The sequence below is a fragment of the Prionailurus viverrinus genome, chromosome F2 (genome assembly GCF_022837055.1).
Source record: "Prionailurus viverrinus isolate Anna chromosome F2, UM_Priviv_1.0, whole genome shotgun sequence".
Lineage (NCBI taxonomy): Eukaryota > Metazoa > Chordata > Mammalia > Carnivora > Felidae > Prionailurus > Prionailurus viverrinus.
Genome location: NC_062578.1, coordinates 6,628,973 through 6,652,085, shown reverse-complemented (window position 1 = coordinate 6,652,085; position 23,113 = coordinate 6,628,973). Strand labels below are relative to the sequence as shown.

At 38.9% G+C, this 23,113-nt stretch overlaps 1 protein-coding gene across 1 annotated transcript in view; it reads left to right on the top strand.

Annotated features, from left to right (window-relative positions):
• Nucleotides 1-18,517, top strand: part of LYPLA1 (lysophospholipase 1) — a 30,745-nt gene extending 12,228 nt beyond the window's left edge. Inside the window, exons 3-9 of the mRNA XM_047842748.1 lie at nt 3,280-3,345; nt 5,118-5,165; nt 6,651-6,721; nt 9,451-9,524; nt 11,671-11,772; nt 12,909-13,085; nt 16,791-18,517. Coding sequence (XP_047698704.1) covers nt 3,280-3,345; nt 5,118-5,165; nt 6,651-6,721; nt 9,451-9,524; nt 11,671-11,772; nt 12,909-13,085; nt 16,791-16,844 — 592 coding nt within the window. The 3' untranslated portion in view covers nt 16,845-18,517. The remainder of the gene's footprint in view (nt 1-3,279; nt 3,346-5,117; nt 5,166-6,650; nt 6,722-9,450; nt 9,525-11,670; nt 11,773-12,908; nt 13,086-16,790) is intronic.
• Nucleotides 18,518-23,113: the final 4,596 nt, after the last annotated feature.

The window sequence follows — 23,113 nt, the reverse complement described above, 5'->3', positions numbered from 1 at the left end:
CAGAAGCTTTTTATTTTGATAAGGTCCCAATAGTTCATTTTTGCTTTTGTTTCCCTTGCCTCTGGAGATGTGTTGAGTAAGAAGTTGCTGCGACCAAGATCAAAGAGGTTTTTGCCTGCTTTCTCCTTGAGGATTTTGATGGCTTCCTGTCTTACACTGAGGTCTTTTATCCATTTTGAGTTTATTTTTGTGTATGGTGTAAGAAAGTGGTCCAGGTTCATTTTCATAGCCTTTATATTTTTAAAATACAGAGCCTTACCTTTGTATATTCTGTAGAATGACCCTCAACTTAGTTTTAATGTTTTCTCATGACTGGGCTCGCGTCATGTATTTCTTTTGGCAACAGTTTGAGATATACCGCACAATTCACCCACTTGAATTCTGCAGTTCACCCTTTAATATATTCACAAAACTGTGCAGCCATTTTTATTCCAAAAAGAAACCCTATACTCGTTATCACCCTGAAACCCGCCCCCCTATATTCTCAGCCCTAGGTAACCACTATTTTCTATACCTGTAGATTCACCTATTCTGGACATTTCGTATAAATGGAATCATATAACATGGTCTTTTGTAACGGCTTCCTTTACTTAACCTAATGTTTATAAGGTTCATCCATGTTGTAGCATATGTTAGTACTTCATTCCTTTTTCTTGTTGATCATATTTCTTTGAGTAGAATTGCTCGTTCATATGGTAGCTTCATGTTACCAGCAGTACATGAAAATTATGATTTCTCCCCATCCTCATTAACACTTGTTTCTGTCTTTTGTTTTTTTTTTTTTTAAGATTTTAAAGTACATCCAACATGGGACTCAAAACTTACTACAACCTTGAGATCAGAGTTTGCATGCCCTGCCGACTGAGCTAGCAAGGCACCCCTTGTCTTTTGATTATAGCCATCCTAGAGGGTGTGAAGTGGTATTGTGATTTTATTTGCATGTACCTAATGACTAATAATGCTGAGCATCTTTTCCTATCCATGTTGGCCATTTGTATATCTTTGGAAAAATGTCTTTACAGGTCCTTTACCTGTTTATGTTTAGGTTGTCTTTCTGTTTGTGGGTTTTAAGAGTTCTTTATATGTTATGGATCCTAGACCCTTACTGAATGTATGTTTTGCAAATATTTCTCCCATTCTGTAGGTTGTCTTTTCACTTTCTTTGTAATGTTCTTTGAAGCATAATGGTTTTTAATTTTGATGATTTTTTTTGAAAATTTTGTTGTTGCTTGTGCTTTTGGTATCTAAGAAATCATTACCCAATCTAAGGTTACAAGATTTCCATGTATTTTCTTCTGGGAGTTTTATAGTTTTATCTCTTAGGTTTAAGTCTTTTGAAATTGGGAAGTGTGAGGCCTCCAACCTCACTCATTAAATTTTTTTTTAATGTTTATTTATTTTTGAGAGAGAGACAGAGACAGAGCACGAGTCGGGGAGGAGCAGAGAGAGAGGGAGACACAGAATTCGAAGCAGGCTCCAGGCTCTGAGCTGTCAGCACAGAGGCTGATGCAGGGTATGAACCCATGAACCGTGAGATATGACCTGAGATGAAGTCAGATACTTAACCGAATGAGCCATCCAGGTGCCCCCAACCGTACTCGTTTTTAAGATTATTTTGGCTCTTCTGGGTCTCTTGCATGTCCAAATGAATTTTGGAATTGGCTTGTCAATTTCTGCAAAGCCAGCAATGATTCTGATAGAGATTGCATTGACTCTGTAGATCAGTTTGTGTGTACTGCCACCTTAAGAATATTAAGTTTTCTGGTCCATGAACATGAGATGTCCATTTACATAGATCTTTAATTTCTTTCAACATTTTTGTAGTTTTCAGAGTGAAGTCTCATGTATGTACCCACACACATGAACTCACATATAAACACACATTTAGGGGCGCCTGGGTGGCTCAGTCAGTTAAGTGTCCAACTTCGGCTCAGGTCATGATCTCGCAGTTTGTGGGTTCAAGCCCCACATCAGGCTCTGTGCTGACAGCTCAGAGCCTAGAGCCTGCTTTGGATTCTGTGTCTCCCTTTCTCTCTGTTCCTCACCTGCTCACACTCTCTCTCTCAAAAGTAAATAAAGATTTGAAAAAAATTAAACACACATTTACACATGCAAGCACTCCTACAACTCTAGAATAGTGCCTGACTTAGTGTTGTTATATAAGTGTAAATATTACTACAGTTGTTACTGATTTTTCTATATGCCTTTAACACTTTTGGGAGAGGTGTATTAAAATAGAAGAATAGTTAATACAAAAGCATTCAACATTTTTGTATTTGTTTATTTAATTTTAAATTGTTTTTTTAATTTTAAGTAGCCTCCTTACCCAACATGGGGCTTGAACTCATCACACAAGAGTCGCATCCTCTACCACCTAAGCCAACCAGGTGCCCTGCGTTTAACATTTATATCTGGACTATTTCACACAAAAAATGTCCTAAGTTACTTTTTAAAAAAATTTTTTAATTTCTTTTTTTTTTTTTTTAAATAAGCTCTGTGCCCAGCATGGGGCTTGAACTCATGACCTAGGGATCAAGAGTCCGTGCTCTACCAAATGAGCCCAATAGGCGCCCCTTAGGTTACTTTTCCTTTATGCTTTAATAGAAGTAACATGTAGGAAGTATCAGTTACGATGTCAAGTGTAAACAAGTAGGTACTGTATGTATGTATGTATAGTATGATCCCATTTTTGTAAAATCTGTATCTGTTGCTTAGGTGTTATGCGTGAAAAAAATCAGAAGGAAGTGCACCAAAAGATAACTGCTTATTTGCAGCTAGAAGGATTGTGATTTACTGTTTTATTTTTTTTAGTTTTTCTCGTATTCCATTTTGAACACGTATAATACACACAAGGAAAGAATGTTAATTAAAGTAATTTTCATTAGAGTAGAAGCATGTAGAGATATTAGACAACTGATTTGCTTCTGAGGTTTCTTCCATCATATAAAATATGATTTATATTATCTGTCTTGTCTACTTTGTTGTGAGGTTATAGAGAGATAAATATACCTGTATTTTGTAAATAGTAAAGCCCTGTGGAAATCTGTGAAAGAAAACACACTGCTCTTCAGAAATCAGGAGAGTTCATCTTTATTTGTAGACAAAGCTTAGTAGCCTTTGGGTTGTTGTGGCGTTTTAATAGCATTGACGGCCCATACTTTTATGGTATTATAAAGAGCTACATTTATCCTTGCAAGCTTTTTAAAGTACTATTCCGTTACTAATTTATTGGGATTTAAAACAGTATCTAATGGCATTATTCACATAATTTCCCTCCAGGCATGGATGGGCAGAAGCCTTCGCGGGTATCAGAAGTTCACATATCAAATATATCTGCCCGCATGCGTAAGTATTTTAATCTTTACATTTGTGAGTCAGAATCTGGAGAGGAATCATTTTGATACCTTTACTTTTCTAGAAAAGCATTTAAATATAATTTGTTTTTGTCCTTTTAAATATTTGGTTTAAAAGTAAAGATTAGTAAATTCTTTAAAACTAAACTGGTGACTTGGCTACATAGAATTTTTTTCCTGTTATGTTGGGAAATTTAAAATAATGTTCTCTTGAAGGTCAGTTGAACTGAGAACCAGAAAAATTCCTTTAGATATACAAACATCTGAGATCTAAGGATATCCACAAGGGGATTTATTTACTTGTCAAGTTTGTCTTTACTATGTTGGAAACACTCCTAAAGTTTATCAGGTAAAGGCATTGTGATACACCATGGGGAAAAAAACCACAGGTTTTGAAGTCTCATAGGTTTGGTTTTAAATTCTGGAGATGCTTGTGGATGTCAAAACGAAACTATAAAATTTTCAGGAAACAGAAAATTGCTGAGATTGGCAACATTTTAGGTCAGAATGTTGCCGAGAAACAGTAGCCATGGAGAAGACAACTGTGATTCGAGTTCATGCTAGTAGGTTAGTTCATCCTCAGAAGTGGAGGTAGCAGTAGAGCTGATAAATGTGAAAGAAGAAATGGAAGGAGGAAACATATCTGATTAGGTAAGAATACATTCTGGCCCCTTTTTATCCTTAAATAGGTGGTTCATCTTACCTCTGTAGACTACCAAATACTCTGGCCAGGGTTACTGTGTCCTCTATTCTGACTCATGTAAGAGAGACAATTCTTTTTTTTTTTTTTTTAGTGTTTATTTTTGAGACAGAGAAAGACAGAGCATGAACGGGGGAGGGTCAGAGAGAGAGGGAGACACAGAATCTGAAACAGGCTCCAGGCTCTGAGCTGTCAGCACAGAGCCGGATGCGGGGCTTGAACTCACGAACCGTGAGATCATGACCTGAGCCGAAGTCAGACGCTTAACCCACTGAGCCACCCAGGCGCCCCAGAGACAATTCTTGATTAATTAGAATGTTCTCATGTGTTGTGATTGGCCCCAAGATTGAATTTGATTTAAGGCCATTTCCCAACCTAGGGAAATTCTTGTTCTCAAAGAAATTGTGATAAGATTTGTAACCTCTAACTAAGGTAGACTTGTTTTATGAATCAGGAGGATAGTGATGAGATGTAGTTATAGTGTATTTATTTCTCTTTCCTTTTTTATCTAGCTACATTCAGGTTATCCAACAGATTGTTCATCAAAGACTTGAACTGAGTGTAGTGGACACTTTGGCAAAACATCTATTTCCCATATTTATTTAGAGGTCTCTTAAGCAACTACATAGCTGAAACTTAGAAAATAATCAAAAATATAATCTGAGCATATGGGAATTGATGTACCATATCTGTGTGGTAAATTGCTCGTTTCCTTAGACTTAGCCAGAGTCTTATATTTTATGCATTTCCAACTGTCTTGGTTACACATTTTTGTAAGAAAATGTCTGGCTTGAAAGTATTAAATAAGAGTGTTGAGAAAGGAAAATGTTTTTATTTGCCAAGCGTGGTCCTGAACACCTGCTGCTCTGTCTTCAGAACACATTTGGAGGATGTGTAGAGAAAATGATGCAATGTGGATGCGGTGACACAGCTCAGTGTTGAAATTGTAGCATACAATTTTGTGTAAGCCTGAAGTAATTCTCTATCCTTCAGTGATGGAATGTATCAGGTTTTATGCCTTGTTACATTACTCTCACTTTGCGGTTTTTTTCTTTCCTATGTAGACCAGTTATGCCTGTAACATTGAATATGAACATGGCTATGCCTTCCTGGTAAGTGAGAATTATTCAATAAGACCTTTTTATTTACACTTAGTTTTTTTGTTTTTTATTAGAAGTGCTTTTGCATATAGCAATTTTTAATTAGCTATTTTTAAGTTGCAAAGTTACATAATTAACTTTACATTTAACCTTTATTTAAGTTTTGTATTTTAAATTTTTTTTTTTTCAACGTTTATTTATTTTTGGGACAGAGAGAGACAGAGCATGAACGGGGGAGGGGCAGAGAGAGAGGGAGACACAGAATCGGAAACAGGCTCCAGGCTCTGAGCCATCAGCCCAGAGCCCGACGCAGGGCTCGAACTCCCGGACCGCGAGATCGTGACCTGGCTGAAGTCGGACGCTTAACCGACTGCGCCACCCAGGCGCCCCAGTTTTGTATTTTAGATTCAGGGGTAAACTTGAGGAGCTGTGCCAAGAGGTAGAGGAATGGGAGAGAATAGGTAGATAGAAATAGTGTAGAAAATATCTCCTACTGCCTGATAAACCTTTGTTGGTTTGAGTGACCCCATGTGGCATAACTCTGATTAAGCCACAACCTTACACCCTTCCAACCTCTTGCTTTTGTGGAGAGTTGACAAGTTTTTAAGGAGACCACTTCCTCTTCCGCACTCTCAAGATATTTTCACATTCCCTGTATGTTTTATAGTCAGGAAGTAGAGTCAGTTCTTCGTTCCTCTAAGCTACTTCCAGTCTATTGTCCTCTTGTCCTCTTGTCCTCTCTACTTGTTGCCACCCATTTCTTACCCATCCCTTCACTTCCTTTCGGTCTACCCTAGATTTCTTGGCAGTTTTCACAGGTTCCTGCCTATTTTGCCCTTTGGTTCTTTCATCTTCCTTCTCTGGCAAAACTCCCATCCAGAACCACAATTTCTAGCGAACGTAGCTAGAGACCACAATGAGAGGATATAACCCAGTAGGGAAAGGGAAAGGGCCTGACAGAGAAGAGGAAAGCTTCCTTTGGGGCTCTGGTTTGAGGTACCTACAATGTACGATGAAAACGTTTTGAAGAATGTGGCTAGAGATCAGTATAATCCCTCTGCTTAATAGCTATGAGATGGCGCATGAGAGAGTGACGGCGTAAAGTAGCTCTGTCCCATTGGACTGACCTATGGTGCGGTAGAAGGGGAGGGGAGTGGCTGGAACTCATTGCAGACTTTTTAGGGGAGTGTGCATCGCAGTTCCTGCTTGGCTGTAGGACTGGATTAGGTATTTTCTTAGATGTTCTTACTCTAAAATTATGTGGCAGTGTGATTTTTTAACATTAGAATCTGTATCTAGTTGGTGAAAGGAACGTGTAGAATGTCGTATTCACACATTTAAGTTCTATTTTGGCCTCTGTAGACATTTTAATTTGAGTTTCATGTTCATGGTTTGCCCTTTTAATCCAGACTACCATGAGTTTAGTGAAATGTACTTACCATAAATACATATTTTTAGAATCAAATAGCTCTTTTAAGATTTTGCCTTGTTTTCCAGGTTCGATATTATTGGGCTTTCACCAGAATCACAGGAGGATGAACCTGGAATTAAACAGGCAGCAGAAAATGGTAAGTACAGAAAAATTTTACGAAGACAAAAGAATTCTTATTTTAGTGGCGTTAGTAGTTTTATTGATACTGATGAAATCGGTGTACAATTATCTGAACTTAGTAGGTGATGCTATTTCCTTTCTTTCTGATCACACTCTAAGTTGTTTGCCAAATGGACTCCCTTAACTGTAGGCAGCGAAGGTGAGGTGAATAGGGAAGAATGGTCTTTATCAAACTTAGTATCTGTGGATACATAGTTTTGCTTTTATTTACAGCAGCTAATAGAGAAAATGGCAACTTAATCGTTGTGGCCAGTTATCTTCATTAAGGAGACTTGAATTAATGATGGATGTAATGGTATAATCATGTGTGATGCAAATTATGTTAGTGGTTAATTTTCGTGTGGTAATAATAATAGAAGCCACTGATTGAACACTTAGCTGCTTAAAAAGACAGGTAATTCTTGTACGACTTAGCAGTTGGGGTGACCTTGAGGAGTAAAGCTTTGCAAAATTCAGGGGAAGTGGTCCCAGCACTGCTTGCCGGTGGGCAAGCAGCTACCAGTCGCCAGGCCCCCACAAGCCTTCTCTCCTCCCAACTGGGCCTTTTCTGCCACTTCTGCTTCCTCCATGCCACTGTAAATAAATCCCTCAGGTTTCCCAGCACTTCTTTTATTTCTTAACCCCCTATTCCTATTTTCTAGCCCTTTCTTCCATGCCATAGTCAGGGTGTTGCTTGCTTTTCATGCTCAGTCTAAGAACTAAACTTTATATAAAAAAGAAAATAATTTTTCATTCGGGCGTTTGTTTTTTGCAGTGTTTTAGAAAAAGCAGATTTTTATTTTTTGATAGAAAGGAAGTATGAAATTGGAAATTCTGATCTTAAAAAATGAAACTCTTGGGGCACCCGGGTGGCTCAGGAAGTTGAGCACCCGACTCTTGATCTTGGCTCAGGTCATAATCTCATGTTTCGTGGGTTCAGGCACTATGTCAGGCTCTGTGCTGACAGTGTGGAGCCTGCCTAGGATTTTCTCTTTTCCTCTCTCACTGCCCCTCCCCTGCTCGCACTCTCTCTCCCAAAATGAATACATAAACTTAAAAAAATAAATAAAATGTCACATTGTTGTAAAAAAATTAAACTCTTGCACATATGTAAAAAATGAAAGGACAGGGGCGCCTGGGTGGCTCAGTGGGTTAAGCATCTGACTTCAGCTCAGGTCATGATCTTGTGGTTCATGAGTTCAGGCCCCATGTCGGGCTCTGTGCTGGCGGCTCAGAGCCTGGAGCCTGCTTCGGATTCTGTGCCTCCCTCTCTCTCTCTCTGCCCCTCTCCTGCTTGTGCTCTTTCTACCTCTCAAAAATAAACAAACACTAAAAAAAAAAACCACATAGCACTGATTATAAAGAAAAATTTGAGGAGTCAGCAGTTTTATAGTTAATGATTTGTGTCAAAGTGTTCTGCAAAAGAACCCTTTGATTTTTTTCGTACATCATTTAGTGGCTATAAGAAAAATTAGAGTTTTAAAATAATAGAAATGAACTTTTTTTTTTTTTAATATTTATTTCTTTTGAGAGAGAGAGCGAGCAGGGAAGGGGCAAAGAGAGAGAATCCCCAGCAGGCTCCGCTGAGAGCACGGAGCCCAACACGGGGCTCAAACCTGAGAACCGTGAGATCGTGACCTGAGCCGAAATCAAAAGGTGGACACTTAACTGACTGAACCACCCAGGTGCCCCTAGTAGAATGAACGTTTTATTTATTTAGTTATTTAGTTATTTAGTTATTTAGTTATTAAAAATGTTTGTTTTTTTAAACGTTTTATTTATTTTTGAGACAGAGAGAGACAGTATGAACGGGGGAGGGTCAGAGAGAGAGGGAGACTCAGAATCTGAAACAGGCTCCAGGTTCTGAGCAGTCAGCACAGAGCCCGACACGGGGCTCGAACTCACGGACAGTGAGATCGTGACCTGAGCCCAAGTCGGACGCTTAACCGACTGAGCCATCCAGGCGCCCCAAAAATGTTTATTTTTGAGAGAGAGTGCGAGCAGGGGAGGGGCAGAGAGAGGGGGGGACAGAGGATCTGAAGCAAGCTCCATGCCGACAGCAGACTGCCTGATGTGGGGCTCAAACTCATGCACCACAAGATCATGACCTGAGCTGAAGTCAGATGCTTAACTGACTGAGCAACCCAGGTACCCCTAGAATGAACTTTATAAACACTGTAAATCACAAACCATGTAATCTACATTTCTTAGGATTTAAAATGGCAACTTGAGGTACAAATTCCTATGATTCATTGAAGAGAGAGAAATATAGAATGTATATGGGCAGAATTGATGCAGGTAAAAGAATATCCATTGATTGGTAAGAGAAAGAACTTTTGTTTACAAATGGCATAAATAATTGGACAGGGGTGTCTCACTGGCTCAGTTGAAAGAGCGGAGTATGCAACTCTTGATCTCAGGGTTGAGTTCAAGCCCCACATTGGGTATAGAGATTACTTAAGAATAAAATCTTAAAAAAAAGAAAAAAAAAGGAAATAATTGAGCTATTTAAGCAACACCTGCCAAATATGAGTTTTATAATGAAAATACCTCCTCCTTTTATATTTTAATAGAGTGCTTCAAGTTTTTCACGTATTATTCACCTTTAACATACCTTGTGCTTTTCTGTAATTAATTTATCCTGTTTAAAATGGTATCAGGCTTAACTTTTACAGTGTTGGTGATTTAATTTTATGTTGATTTTAGTAAAAGCTTTGATAGAGCAAGAGATGAAGAATGGCATTCCTTCTAACAGAATTATTTTGGGAGGATTTTCTCAGGTAAGGTAAAGTTTGGGTGATATGTCATTGGTATATTTATCTAGAAAATCTGTGGTTTCCATCCTTTTCTATAGAGGAGTCTTTTTTTTTTTTTAGTAGATGTTGTAGAATCTGTTACACTATTGTTAATGCTGAATTAAGTTCAAATGGATTACATATAGTTAATTACAAGAGTGTTCTCTTTTGCTTTTCTAGTTTTCTCTCTTCAGCTATTGCCTTTCCGTTCTAAATTATATCTTTAAAATAAATTTATTTGGCAAATTGATAGGAACTTGGAATGTATTTTCTTAAAATACTAATACACACATAGCTAGGTTTCTAAGTTGATGCTATGTACCCCTTTAAACAAAACTCTAATTTAAACACAGGTATAACTCCCCTCTCCTAGGAGGAGACTACTGATAGGAACAATACATTAGAAGACAGGAGAATTTCTTCTCTCTTTCTGTCACAGATTCCCGGTGGTTGAGCCCCATAGACTCCCCCTGCAATCCCCTTGAGACAAGATCTAAGTAGGGGCTCCCACAAAGTGACCCACAATGCTGGGGGATGCTGGTTGTCCCCGTTGCGTTCTTTCTTCCCACTGGAGGAACTGGAGGCTCCGGGGAGACTCTCTGGGTGGCGCTGCACTGGTCAGCGTGTAACCACTTCTCTTCCCTTCCAGTGTGGTCTTTCTTGGTCTCTGTGGGACAGGGGTGCCTCCGCCTCCCCTCCGTGTGCTAGGATTCTCTCAGTGGTGCCCTGTCCATGATTAGATGTTAGTTCTTGTAAGAGGGAGCAAAGTTAGGGATGACCTGTGTCCCATCTTGGTGACATCACTCTGTCATCTTTCTTCTTTTCATCTTGTAAAATAGATTTTAGACTTAAATTTGTGATGTTTATTTTTGGTATCTTCTTCCTTCTATACTTTTTCTCCTACCTTCTATACTTTTTCTGCAGATGTAGTTACCTCATATTGACCTTATGTCTTTATTTCACCTATCCCCACATTGCTGTAGCTTCTAATCTGTGAATCTTCTAAATCAACAACTTAGTGTTCAGACTGAATACCTGAATTTGGGCAATGTTAGAATTATGGAATTAATTACGGAATTATTTAGAAGTTAAAATCTAGTAGACAGTTTGTTGATTCAATATGGTAAAAAAGATGTTACTGATTTGGTATTTATTGAAGTTCAAGATAATGTCTATTGTAATACACATTGTGCCATAAATATAGGCATAGAAATGAATGCTTGATTCGAGTAGGAAGCTAACATAGGAGGCTATGTGGTTGGGATTCATTGATTACAGAAAGCAACTCCTAGTACCGTAAGCCAGAAAGAGCAAGTTATGAGTCCGTGGGGTCACGTCAAGGAAACCAAGGATGAGAATGAAGCAAGGCCTCAGGAAATATCTAAGACTTGGAGAGCCGTCATGACTTTCTCTCCATCTTCGTTGTTTCTCTGCCCATCTGCTTCCTTTGCCTGTTCATCTAGAGTTGGCTTTTTCTGCCATCGCAGCCTATAACTTTGCCAGTTCTTGAGTTTACGTGTTACCATCCCAGCTGCACGGAGACAGACTCACAGTCACTGAGTTCCAGTTTCAAAATCTTGAGAAAAAGAACTTGACTGTCTCGGATGAGTTGGAATCTCATGTTCTCATGGGCCCCGGTGACCCGTGGGGATGGTCAGAGTGACATGGCATCCAGGTGACTAACGGGAACACAGTTCCCAGAGTGCAGGGTATTTAAGCTGGGGTGGATACTCTAAAGGTATCTGCTACAGGGTCCTTATTGTCTTGAATTTTTTAGAAAAGAGTACCAAGTTACAACTAGATTTGATTTTATACCTAAGACTTTTCAGAGGAGAAAATAAGTAACTAAGTTTAGAATATTCCTAAGGCATCTGTAAGTGCAAATATACTGTTAACTCTTTCTCAACTGATTGGGTGGTCCCTGTGTTCTCACAGTGATCTTCAATGTAGAGAATCTTATCCTTTAGGACATGGTGGAGTGGGGTGTTTGTGTTTCTAGGAGTTTGTCTGATCTGACTTGACATCAGTCACCCGGGTTGATTTTTTCTTTAATGGACATTATTAATAACAAGAAATCAAGTTGCTGTTAGCAGAGCATGTGTTCCATTGACTCTCTCTGTTGTCTTTCCAGGGAGGAGCTTTATCTTTATACACTGCTCTTACCACACAGCAGAAACTGGCAGGAGTCACTGCCCTCAGTTGCTGGCTTCCACTACGGGCTTCATTTCCACAGGTAGCCTGATTGAAACTTGCAGCATAAGATTACTGAGTTAAGGCAGATAATGTTGTGAGAGGGTCATTTTTTTTTTTTAATTAATAAACTGTATATTTTTAGAGCAGCTAAGGTTCACAGCAAAACTGAGCAGAAAGCACACAGAGTTCCCACATGTCCCCTGTCCCCATACGTGCACAGCTTGTGAACACCCCGCAGCGTGGTGGTGCGTCTTTGATAATCAGCAAACCTACACTGACACACAATAGTATTACCTAAAGCCCGTAGTTTACATCAATCATCCTTTTTTAAAAAGGATTTTCCTAGACTTTTGTGATCTGTATACTATACTGTCTTTACTGTAGATTGCATAGAATGGGGTAAAAAAGAAGTCCTTTTGTCACAAATCTTCTATTTGAAGTGTTTGATACATTTTAAGATACTTATAAAAGGGGAATTTTTTACACATAGAAATAACATTTTTAAATATTCAATATTCTTATTGATTGCTAGCAGAATTTTACCATAGAATATAATTTCTAAGTACTCTATAGTGTAAAGCAGTATATAACACACATGGGAGGTGTGGACATTTATTTTCAGATTGATCTTTAAATCTAGGATTTTTTTTCTTTATCATTATATAGCGTTTGTTTGGTGTCTTACACGTAGTAAGTGCTGCTGATTAACCGTCTTATTTAAATCAATTAAATAAGATCCAGCTAAAGTGTACCTCTCCTGTCAAGACACTGAATATAATAAAGAATAATTAAGATACAGTCTGCTTCAAGGAACCAGTTCGTTGGCAAAATAATAATACAAGACAGGATAATCATGTGTCCTGTAAAAGTTTATTTTTTTTAATTTATTTTTTATATGAAATTTATTGTCAAATTGGTTTCCATACAACACCCAGTGCTCGTCCCAACAGGTGCCCTTCTCAGTGCCCATCACCCACTTGCCCTGTCCTGTAAAAGTTTAAATAAAGAGTTGTGGGGAGCATAGGGATGGAAGGAATTTTATTCCCGTGGCCGAACAGAACCTGTGATGTAAGTAATAACATATGTACGTGCATATCTATCTGCAGTTGTAAATGCCTGGCATAATGCTCTATACATTTGAATAAATGATACTGGTTTTTTTGGTTTTTTTTGCAGGGTCCTATCAGTGGCATTAATAGAGATATTGCTATTCTTCAGTGCCATGGAGATTGCGACCCTTTAGTTCCCCTAATGATTGCTTCTCTTACTTCTGAAAAGCTAAAAATGTTAGTAAACCCAGCCAATGTAACCTTCAAAACCTACCAAGGCATGATGCACAGCTCATGTCAGCAGGTAACTGTTTGGAAGCAGAGACATATTTACCACTTTTCCGTGTGATGTTTTTAACTTAAGTAGCATTTGATTCCTTGGGTATTTAAAGGAGTTAATTAATGAATTCACATTGAATCATAGGTGAGGACTTAGAGTTTCTTCAATTTGATTCAACAGATATTCACTGTTTTTCCTGTTACATGCAAGTTTTGTGCATAATTCAAAGACAAATAAAAAACAGTCCTTTTTATTGCAATTTAAGCTAAATTAATTAAAATTTAATAGGGGAGAAGGGTATATATCCAAATGTGTAGAAAGCAGAATGTGATACGTGTTATAGTAGAAGTTTTTTTTTTTTTTTTTTTTTTTTTTTCAACGTTTATTTATTTTTGGGACAGAGAGAGACAGAGCATGAGCGGGGAGGGGCAGAGAGAGAGGGAGACACAGAATCGGAACCAGGCTCCAGGCTCCGAGCCATCAGCCCAGAGCAGGACGCGGGGCTCGAACTCACGGACCGCGAGATCATGACCTGGCTGAAGTCGGACGCTTAACCGACTGCGCCACCCAGGCGCCCCTATAGTAGAAGTTTTTAAAAGCATTCTAGAAAACTGAGAAAAGCTGAGATTCCTATTGTTTTGGGAAGTACAGAGATCATGAAGGAAGAGCTGGATTTCAAAGAATGGGTAGGATTTGGATAGCAGGTGTACAGAGAAAGGACTATGGGGTAGGGAAAGCAAGCTGACCAGTTGGGCCATAGTCTTATGAAAAGCTGGGTGTCCTCATAAAGTAGTTACAAGGAAGAGTTTTAGGGTAACGGAGGAGACGATAATAATGATTGAGTTTAGTGAACGTACTGAGATTGGTGTACCCCCATCATAGCAAAATGGGATGTTGGAAATACTTGTCTGGAGCTCAGGCCTGTAATAGAGATTTAGAATAATGGCCAATATTATTGATCACTGAAGAATTACCATGGGGGAATATCAGGAAAAAAGCTGAGGGGTAGAACTTGTTTGAGGGGGGTAGGATTAGAAAGGAGTTAGGTGTTGAATGAGAGTACGAGAGGAGAGAGTTTCAGAGCGGTTGGGTGCCTGGCTGGCTCAGTCAGAAGAGTGTGTTGCGACTCTTGATACTGATTTCGAGTTTGAGCCCCAAGCTGGGTGTAGAGATTGCATACGTATATACGTACATACATGTGCAAACTTTTTTTTTAATTGGTTAAATTATTTAAGGAAAAAAAGAATTTCAGAGTGGAAGGGAAGAGTGTCCCATGATTCAGAGAACAATTAAGGAAAAACAGGCCAGGAAGAAACTATCCCATAGTAAGCCATCTGTGACCTTGGATGCTTGGAAATGGAGCCTGCAGTGGATTGAGTGAACTAGATAGGGATAAGGACCTTTATTAAAAAGGTTTTTGTGAAAGGGGGAAAGAGTAGGAAGGCTCTTTAGTCAATGGGAGAAAAAGACTCCCATGGGTGGGGAAGAAGGAGGGAGAAAATGAAGTGAAGAGAAGATAATAATCTAATGGGAGAATCTTAGGGAGATCAAATAATAATGTAGTTTAAAGCCCTAAAATGGGTAGTGCTTGCCTTCAAAGAGGAAAACATCACTTAAGAATCTAGAATAGGATGGATGAATATAAACAAGGATTGTTGAGGTGGGTAATAGTTCAGAGCTCACTTGAGATCTTCTTTGTCTTTTCAGTAAAGTGGGAGATATGGTCACTTGGTAAGAGTGAAGGAGGCCTGCATTGGTTTGGAGGCTTGAAAAGGTCTAGAATAAAAACTGATTACCAATCGTTAAGGTAGTCCAACTTAACTTAGCTTTGCAACCACTGAGTGGGTCTGAATCATTTGCTTTACGGGCAGAGAAAAGAGGTATTAATATGATTTATCCAAAAAGACAAGGGGGCCTAGGATTCTAGGGTGTTACTGAGAACATAGTTGAAACTGTCAGCAAGTTTTGAATCCAGAAAGCAGGTGGGCTGACACTCAGGATCCAGGAGGGACTGAGGGTCTAGAGCAGTGGTTTTCTTTCTTTTTTCTTTTTTTTTTTTTAATATGAAATTTATTGGCAAATTGGTTTCCATACAACACCCAGTGCTCATCCCAACAGGTGCCCTCCTCAATGCCCACCCCCTACTTTCCCCTCCCTCCACCCCCCTTCAACTCTCAGTTTGTTCTCAGTTTTTAAGGGTCTCTCTTATGGTTTGCCTCCCTCCCTCTCTCTTTTTTCCCCTTCCCCTCCCCCATGGTCTTCTGTTAAGTTTCTCAGGATCCACACAAGAGTGAAAACATATGGTATCTGTCTTTCTCTGCCTGACTTATTTCACTTAGCATCACACTCTCCAGTTCCATCCACATTTAGAGCAGTGTTTTTCAAAGTAGGCTTTACATTACAAATACCCTGGAGCCTAATAGAAATGCAGACACCAGAACTTCAAACTCCGCATTTTTTTTTTTTTTTTTTTTACCTTTATTTATTTTTGAGAGAGCGCAAACAGGGGAGGGGCAGAGAGAGAGGAAGACACCAAATCCCAAGCAGGCTCTAGGCAGGCTCTGAGCTGTCAGCACAGAGCCCAGCACGGGGCTCCAACCCACAGACCATGAGATCATGACCTGAGCTGAAGTCGGATGTCTGACCGACTGAGCCACCAATCAAACTCTGCATTTCTGATTCAGCACATTGGGGGTTAGCAGGTAAACTCAGGTATCTGTGTTTGTATAGATGTGTTTTTAAAATAAAAGCTCTAGGGGCGCCTGGGTGGCTCAGTCGGTTGGGCGTCCGACTTCGGCTCAGGTCATGATCTCGCGGTGTGTGAGTTCGAGCCCCGCGTCGGGCTCTGTGCTGACAGCTCAGAGCCTGGAGCCTGTTTCCGATTCTGTGTCTCCCTCTCTCTCTGACCCTCTCCCGTTCATGCTCTGTCTCTCTCTGTCTCAAAAATAAATAAACGTTAAAAAAAAAAAAGCTCTATTGGGGCACCTGGCTGGTTCAGTTGGTAGAGCATGTGACTCTTCTAAGATTTTATTTAAGTAATCTCTACACCCAGTGAGGAGCTTGAACTCAAAACCGCAAGATTAAGAGTCTCATGCTCTACTGACTAGCCAGCCAGGTGCCCCAAGCATGTGACTCTTGATCTTGGAGTTGTGAGTTCAAGGCTCATGTCAGGCATAGAGCTTACATACAAAGGAAAAAAAAAGTAAAATAAAAGCTGATGATTCTTTGCAATCACATTGGAGAACACTGGAGTGAATGATTAGGAGCAGAAAGTGAGAAGAGATAAAAGGCACAAAATATTTTATGCTATGGATTTAGCATTTCATTCTAATGAGGGAAGGCTAAAAGCTAGGTTTTTCCACCCAAGCTTAGTTGACAGTAATTGTATCCTTACTGATACTTCTCGGGATAGGTGTTGTCACTCCTAAGGCCCTTTGTCCGCACTCAGCCCCAGTGTTTTGTTCAAGTAGAGCAAAGTGCAGACCATTTTCATGGGACCACAAAATAGTTGGGAACTATCATTTGAACGTACAATAATCATCACAGTCACGGGAAATGTTGTGAAATTTCTATCGTAGCCTCATTTCTCTGTTACAACTTTTCATTTAATAGAAGTGAAAATGTGGTTTCGCCTTACCTAGGCACACTGCAGATTTATTTGGTGGTATTTTAGTGGGGATTTCATTTCTGATTTTGTAACAGCTTGTTAAATCACTTTATTCCAAACAGGAAATGATGGATATCAAGCAATTCATTGATAAACTTCTACCTCCAATTGATTGACGTCACTAAGAGGCCTTGTGTCGAAGTACACACCAGCATCGTTGTAGTAGTGTAGAAACCTTTTCCCGTGCCCAATCTTGAAACTTCGGAAGTTTGCAGTGTTAAAATGTTTTGCAAATACGCACCGATAACACAGACTACGTAATAATATCTCCTTGTGGGAAATAATGGTCTTTTAAGTTTCTATACATGTATTTGTATGATTCAGAATATACTAGTATTAAAATAGGTGAAGCAGCTGACTTTTTCCCAAATGTAATTCAACAAAATAATAAAATACTGTAACCAGATTTTTTATTACATCATTTGAAAATTATCAGTATGCTTAATGAGAATTTGTTCAGGTATAAAGGAACAGTTAGGATATGAATTATTTGTGCATCTTGTGACTTAGTCTACAGACTTACTCCAAAATGTAGACACCATGCATTATCTGTATTTTTATATATGTGTTCCTTACATACTTAATGATTGCACTACATAATGAGAGTGAGGTGTTACTGCATTATTCCCGGTAACGGGAGTAATGCTTCTCAGTGTCAGTAAAGAGTAATATTGCTCTCTCCAGTTAATGGCCCTTTTATTTTGGGGACCAGGCTTTACTTTCCCTGATATCATTTCTATTTAAGGTTTTTTTTCCTCTCCAGAAAGTTGTTTTCTTTTTTATCCTTCATAAAAGACCAAATGGCTTTGGCAATTGGCTCCTTGCTGTAGACCTCTCCTGCCAATACATGCTGTAATTTGACATTCTGGATCACAGATTTGATGGTATTTTAAATGTATTTACACTCACATAAAGACACCTGACATCACTTTAAACTTCTTACACTACTTACTTCTTAAACTATACCTTACTTAGTCCAAAGTTAGACCGATATAGTTATTAGAATCTTCAGTCTAGATAATTGGAATAATTCTGTGGTTGTATTTTTCTGTAATTAATGGAAGGGTAATTACGTCATATTCTAGTATGTTCTCGAATATTTAAGACAGATTTTAAAAACTGTAATTTCTAAGATGATTTGCTCTAAGATGATTCTCTTCGTAGCATAGTTTTAGTTTGTTTTGTACATATGTTTGAAACCAACTACTGTAGGAAATGAACAATCCATTAGAAAAATTTGCTTTATTTTTATCTGCCAATGGACTTATTTGAAGACTTCACTTTAGTCAGATGTTTTTTTTTTTATTTGATTTTACATAGTTGAATTTTTCAGATTATTGGTAAAAATTATTTGAAAACATGTATGGGTGACAACAATGAATCACAACTCAATACATATGGTGTAGTTACCACAGTTTAATATGTAGCAAAAATGTACACTTGATATTTCTGATCTGTTGTTAATTTTTCTGCTGTATTCCAACTGACTAAAACAGTGTTAGGGATGCATCTTTATAAATGGGTGCTAATTGATAATGGAAATAATTTAGTAATGGATTGTACAGAATGTTAATAATGAAGCCATATGTTTATGTCTGGATTTAAAATTTTTAAACAATCATTTACTAAGTCATTTTGCTTTACCTTGAAGAATATAAATTGTTTCAGTTATATAAATCAACAAGATCTAATTTATGGCAAGAAATATTCTGTTGAAATGTGCTGTTATGTGGGACGATGTAAATCTTTTTCATGGTTTCTACCAATGTGAAATAAAATTTAATTCTGACTTTTCTGTGACTCCTTTTTCAAATACTGTGTTTAATATTTGGATTTACCTTCAAGTGGCCATCTGTACTGAAGAGGGGGAAAATGACAATGTAATCATAAGAACATATATTCAGAAGAGAATTTTTAATGATGGTATGGTTAGCCTGGAATGGAATTAGGCAGGAGAAAAGCTTCTCTTGTTACTCAGTTTTTTTTTTTAAGATTTTTGTTTTTTGTCGAGAGAGAGAGCAAATGGAGGGGCAGAGAGCAAAGGAGAGAGAAAATCTCAAGCAGGTTCCTTGCTCAATCGCACAACCTGAGATTGTGAGCTGAGCCGAAATTAAGAGTCAAATGTTTTTAATCGACCAAACCATCCAGGCATCCCTCAATTTTAATGACCTAAAAAAAATTCTGAAGTTTGGTTTTCAGTGTTTTTAACCTACTTAAGAAGTTCGGTTTGGGGTTTGCCAGTCTCTTCCTTATTTGCAGTATGCATGGTATTTTTAAAGTAGTGTCATGAGACGGTTATCCAAATAGTTTTTTCTCCTTTTATTTCACCATTAACTTCTAGCATGTCCCAATAAAGGAATCCTTTCTGTTGTGGCTCTTAAGTGGTCCTTCATTTTCTGCTTTTGAATACTTAAAACGACCAGTACCCTTTTTGTGAAGCAGCTTGTTCTATTTTTGGACAACCCTGATGGGTAAGTGGGTTCTGGACCAAAACATTGTGTGCAACCTCAACTCTTTGAGACTTCACAGCTGTGCCTTATTTCATGTGATAATCTTTATTTCGTCATCCTTTTTAAACTATTGTGTTCACAGATGTGGTCAGAGTGTAGTATTATTACTCTATTGACAGATAATAGCAGTGCCTTATGTATATATAAATAATTGGGAAATGTGTCTACTGTTGGAATCAGTCTTATTGCTACTTTTATTTTTTTAATTAAAAAAAATTTTTTTTGAGAGAGAGCAAGCACGAGCAGGGAAGGGGCAGAGAGAGAGGGAGAGACAGAATCTGAAGCAAGCTCCAGGATCTGAGCTATCAGCACAGAGCCTGATGCAGGGCTCGAACTCACGAAACCATGAGATCATGAACTGAGCTGAAGTCCGATGCTTAACCCACTCTGCCACCCAGGTGCCCCAAGTTTAAAAAAAGGTAAAAGTAGAAACATACATCTGCACTCCTAACAACATACCATTTTATTTTGTAAAAATTATTAAAAAGTGAAGATGTAGGGGCGCCTGGGTGGCTCAGTCGGTTAAGTGTCCTACTTCAGCTCAGGTCATGATTTCACAGTTCGTGGGTTCGAGCCCCGCGTCAGGCTCTGCTGACAGCTTGGAGCCTGCTTCGGTTTCTGTGTTTCCCTCTCTGTGTCCTTCCCCTGCTTGCGCGCGCTTTGCTCTCTCTCTCTCTCTCTCTCTCTCTCAAAAACATTAAAAAAAATTTTTTTAGGTGAAAATGTAATTTGTTAAGTACTTGAGATAGTCTAGGCACTATAATAGTGTTTTATAGCCTTTATTAATATAATCCTCACATCAACCTTATCTTTATAGGAGAAACTGATAGCTAGAAAAATGAACTGTTTGCCTATAGTTACAGAGCTATTCTGTGTAACAAGCAGGATTCAGAATGCTGTGCCTGACTCCATGGTCTGCTATGTTGCTGTACGCCCCCATGATTTCATTTAAACGCTGTAAACGGGCACCTGGGTGTCTTGCTCGATTAAGTGTCCAACTCTTGATCTCAGCTCAGGTCTTGATCTCGGTCGTGAGTTCAAGCCCCATGTTAGGCTCTACGCTGGGTGTAAAGCCTACCTAAAAAAATGCCGTAAACAAAACAACTTCTTCCATACAATTCAGAACATCTAGAATTGCCAAAGAACACAAAAAACAAAATGATGGTAAACCCCAGCCTACCATAAAGAAATTACAATCTCCAGTGCCCAGGGAGAACTGAAAAGGAAATGGAAAACCCACAAGGTACACCTGACTTTGGGGCTCAGAAAATAACTCACCATTACACAGCCAGGACCCTTTTAAGAGCTACAATCTTCACCACAAAGTAGACTGGAAAAACAATCTGACCCCTCAGGAAGGGACGGGGGAAGCTTGTCTTATTTTGGCCTGGGCTCTGGACTGGGAGAGGAGGGAGCTCTTCCCTTGAAATTGTTTAGCTGGAAGCTTGTATTCATATATATTCGGATCTTGAATTAATACTATTTATGTGGCCTGGAAACACATAAGCTCATAAGTTAATGCGTCAAGCATCTCCTTCGATTGACTGCCCCTCAAGCACCTGGAAGAAACTTTTTTTTTTAACTTTTTTCTTTTAACATTTATTTTCAAGAGGCAGAGAGAGAGACAGAGTGTGAGTGGGGGAGGAGTAGAGAGAGAGGGAGACTCCGAAGCAGGCTCCAGGCTTTGAGCTGTCAGCACAGAGCCGGACGCAGGGTTCGAACCCACCAACCGTGAGATCATCACCTGAGCTGAAGTCAGACGCTCAACCGACTGAGCCACCCAGGCGCCCCTGGAAGAAACAAATTCTTTATGGAGAGTGACATCCTCAATGTAGGCTGCATAAATTGTCTGCCAAAAGTGAGCTCAACTTTCTTCCCCAAAGTACAAACCATAGGAGGGAACAGTCTACCTGCCACAAATGAACACAAGTGGCACAAAAGATGAAAAGATCATTAGACTCTTCAGGAACTTTAAGAGATAGAATAAAGAGTGTTGAGAGTGTTAATCAGAATAAACAAGTGTAAAGACAGTACCAGAAAATTTGTAGAAACAAAAAACAGCCACTCGAGTGAAAAATATATCAAGTGAGAAGCATTTATGACAATAAAATATTTGAAACAACCCCATGTGGAATTAAAAAGCCCAGCTAGGGGCGCCTGGTTGGCTCAGTCGATTACACCTCTGCCTTTGGCTCAGGTCATGATCTCACGGTTAGTGAGTTCGAGCCCCGTGTCAGGCTTTGCACTGACAGCTTGGAGCCTGGAGCCTGCTTCAGATTCTCCCTCTCTCTCTGCTCCTCCCTCACTAACGCTCTGTCTCTCTCTTTCAAAAATAAACATTAAAGAAAAATTTTAGAAAGCAAAATGAGTTACCAACAGGTTTAAACTAAATCCCTAATGAGGCATTTCATGGTGGAAACAACTGAACACCATAGAGAAAGATCATCGTGGCAATTAGGAAGAGCCTATTCAGACTGTCCATATACAGTACACTTAAGAAAAACAATGCTAGAGGTCAGAATAATGGAATAATATCAAAGTTGGAGAGAAAATGGCGGTTTGGAACTTTCTACGTAAGTAAACTCATTTAAGAGCAAGGGCAAAAGAAAACCATCTTAAAATATGTAGAAAGTTTAGAAGGAAGAGCTTAGTGACAGAACCTTTAAAAGATGTTCTTTCAGAGGAAGGAAAACGGATGAAGAGGAAAGGAGAGCTACAAGCAATGGGGAACAAAGTATAAACTTTTGAACTGATTGCAGAAAACTAATCCTAATTTGGGAGCTGAAACATGAGATAAAAATTAAGTATATGCGAAAGTATTATAAAATGGTACTTTATACACCAGCAATATTTCCAATTCCCCAGAAGAAAAAAGGAATACTTCAGCGTCAATTTAACAAATCATGTACAGGATTTGGAGGCTGAAAACTACAGCAGGCTGATGAAACACCTCAAAGCAGATCTAAATAAATGGGAATCTATATCACGTTACGGATCAGGAGATTCAGCATAGTGACAATGTTAATTCTCTCCAAATTGATAGAAAGTTCAATGCAATTTCCATCAGAAACTCAGCAAGATTGCTGTTGCTATACACAAGATTATTCTAAGATGTATACGGAGGGGCGCCTGGGTGGCTCAGTCGGTTGAGCGTCCGACTTCCGCTCAGGTCATGATCTCGCGGTCTGTGAGTTCCAGCCCCCCGACGGGCTCTGTGCTGACAGCTCAGAGCCTGGAGCCTGTTTCCGATTCTGTGTCTCCTTCTCTCTCTGCCCCTCCCCAACTCATGCTCTGTCTCTGTCTCAAAAATAAATAAACATTTTAAAAAATGTCAAATCTGAAACTAAAAATTATAGAAAAAAACACAGGAGAAAATCTTGGGACGTAGGGCTTGAAGCGTTTCTAAATAAGACACCAAAGTAAAATCCTTAAAAGAAAAAAATTTAATTGGACTTCATCAAAATTTAAAACGTTTTTGCTCTCTCGAAGCTCCTGTTAAGAAGATAAAAAGACAAGCTAAGGCTGGGAGAAAATATCTCCAAACCACATATCCACATGCCCAGTTTCTAGAATATATAAAGAATTCTCAAAACACAACAGTAAAAGAGAAGAAGAAGAAGAAGAAGAAGAAGAAGAAGAAAATAAGCAAAATTCACAAAGACATATTTTATTGAAGGGGCTGCATGGATGTCAAATAGGCTCATGAAAATATATTCAACATTTTACTAAACCATTAAGGAAATGGAAAATTAAAACCACAATAAGATTATTGCCATATACCTATTAGAATTGCTAAAATAAAAAATGACAATGCCCAGGGCGCCTGGGTGTCTCTGTCAGTTAAGCATCCAACTCTTGGTTTCAGCTCAGGTAAT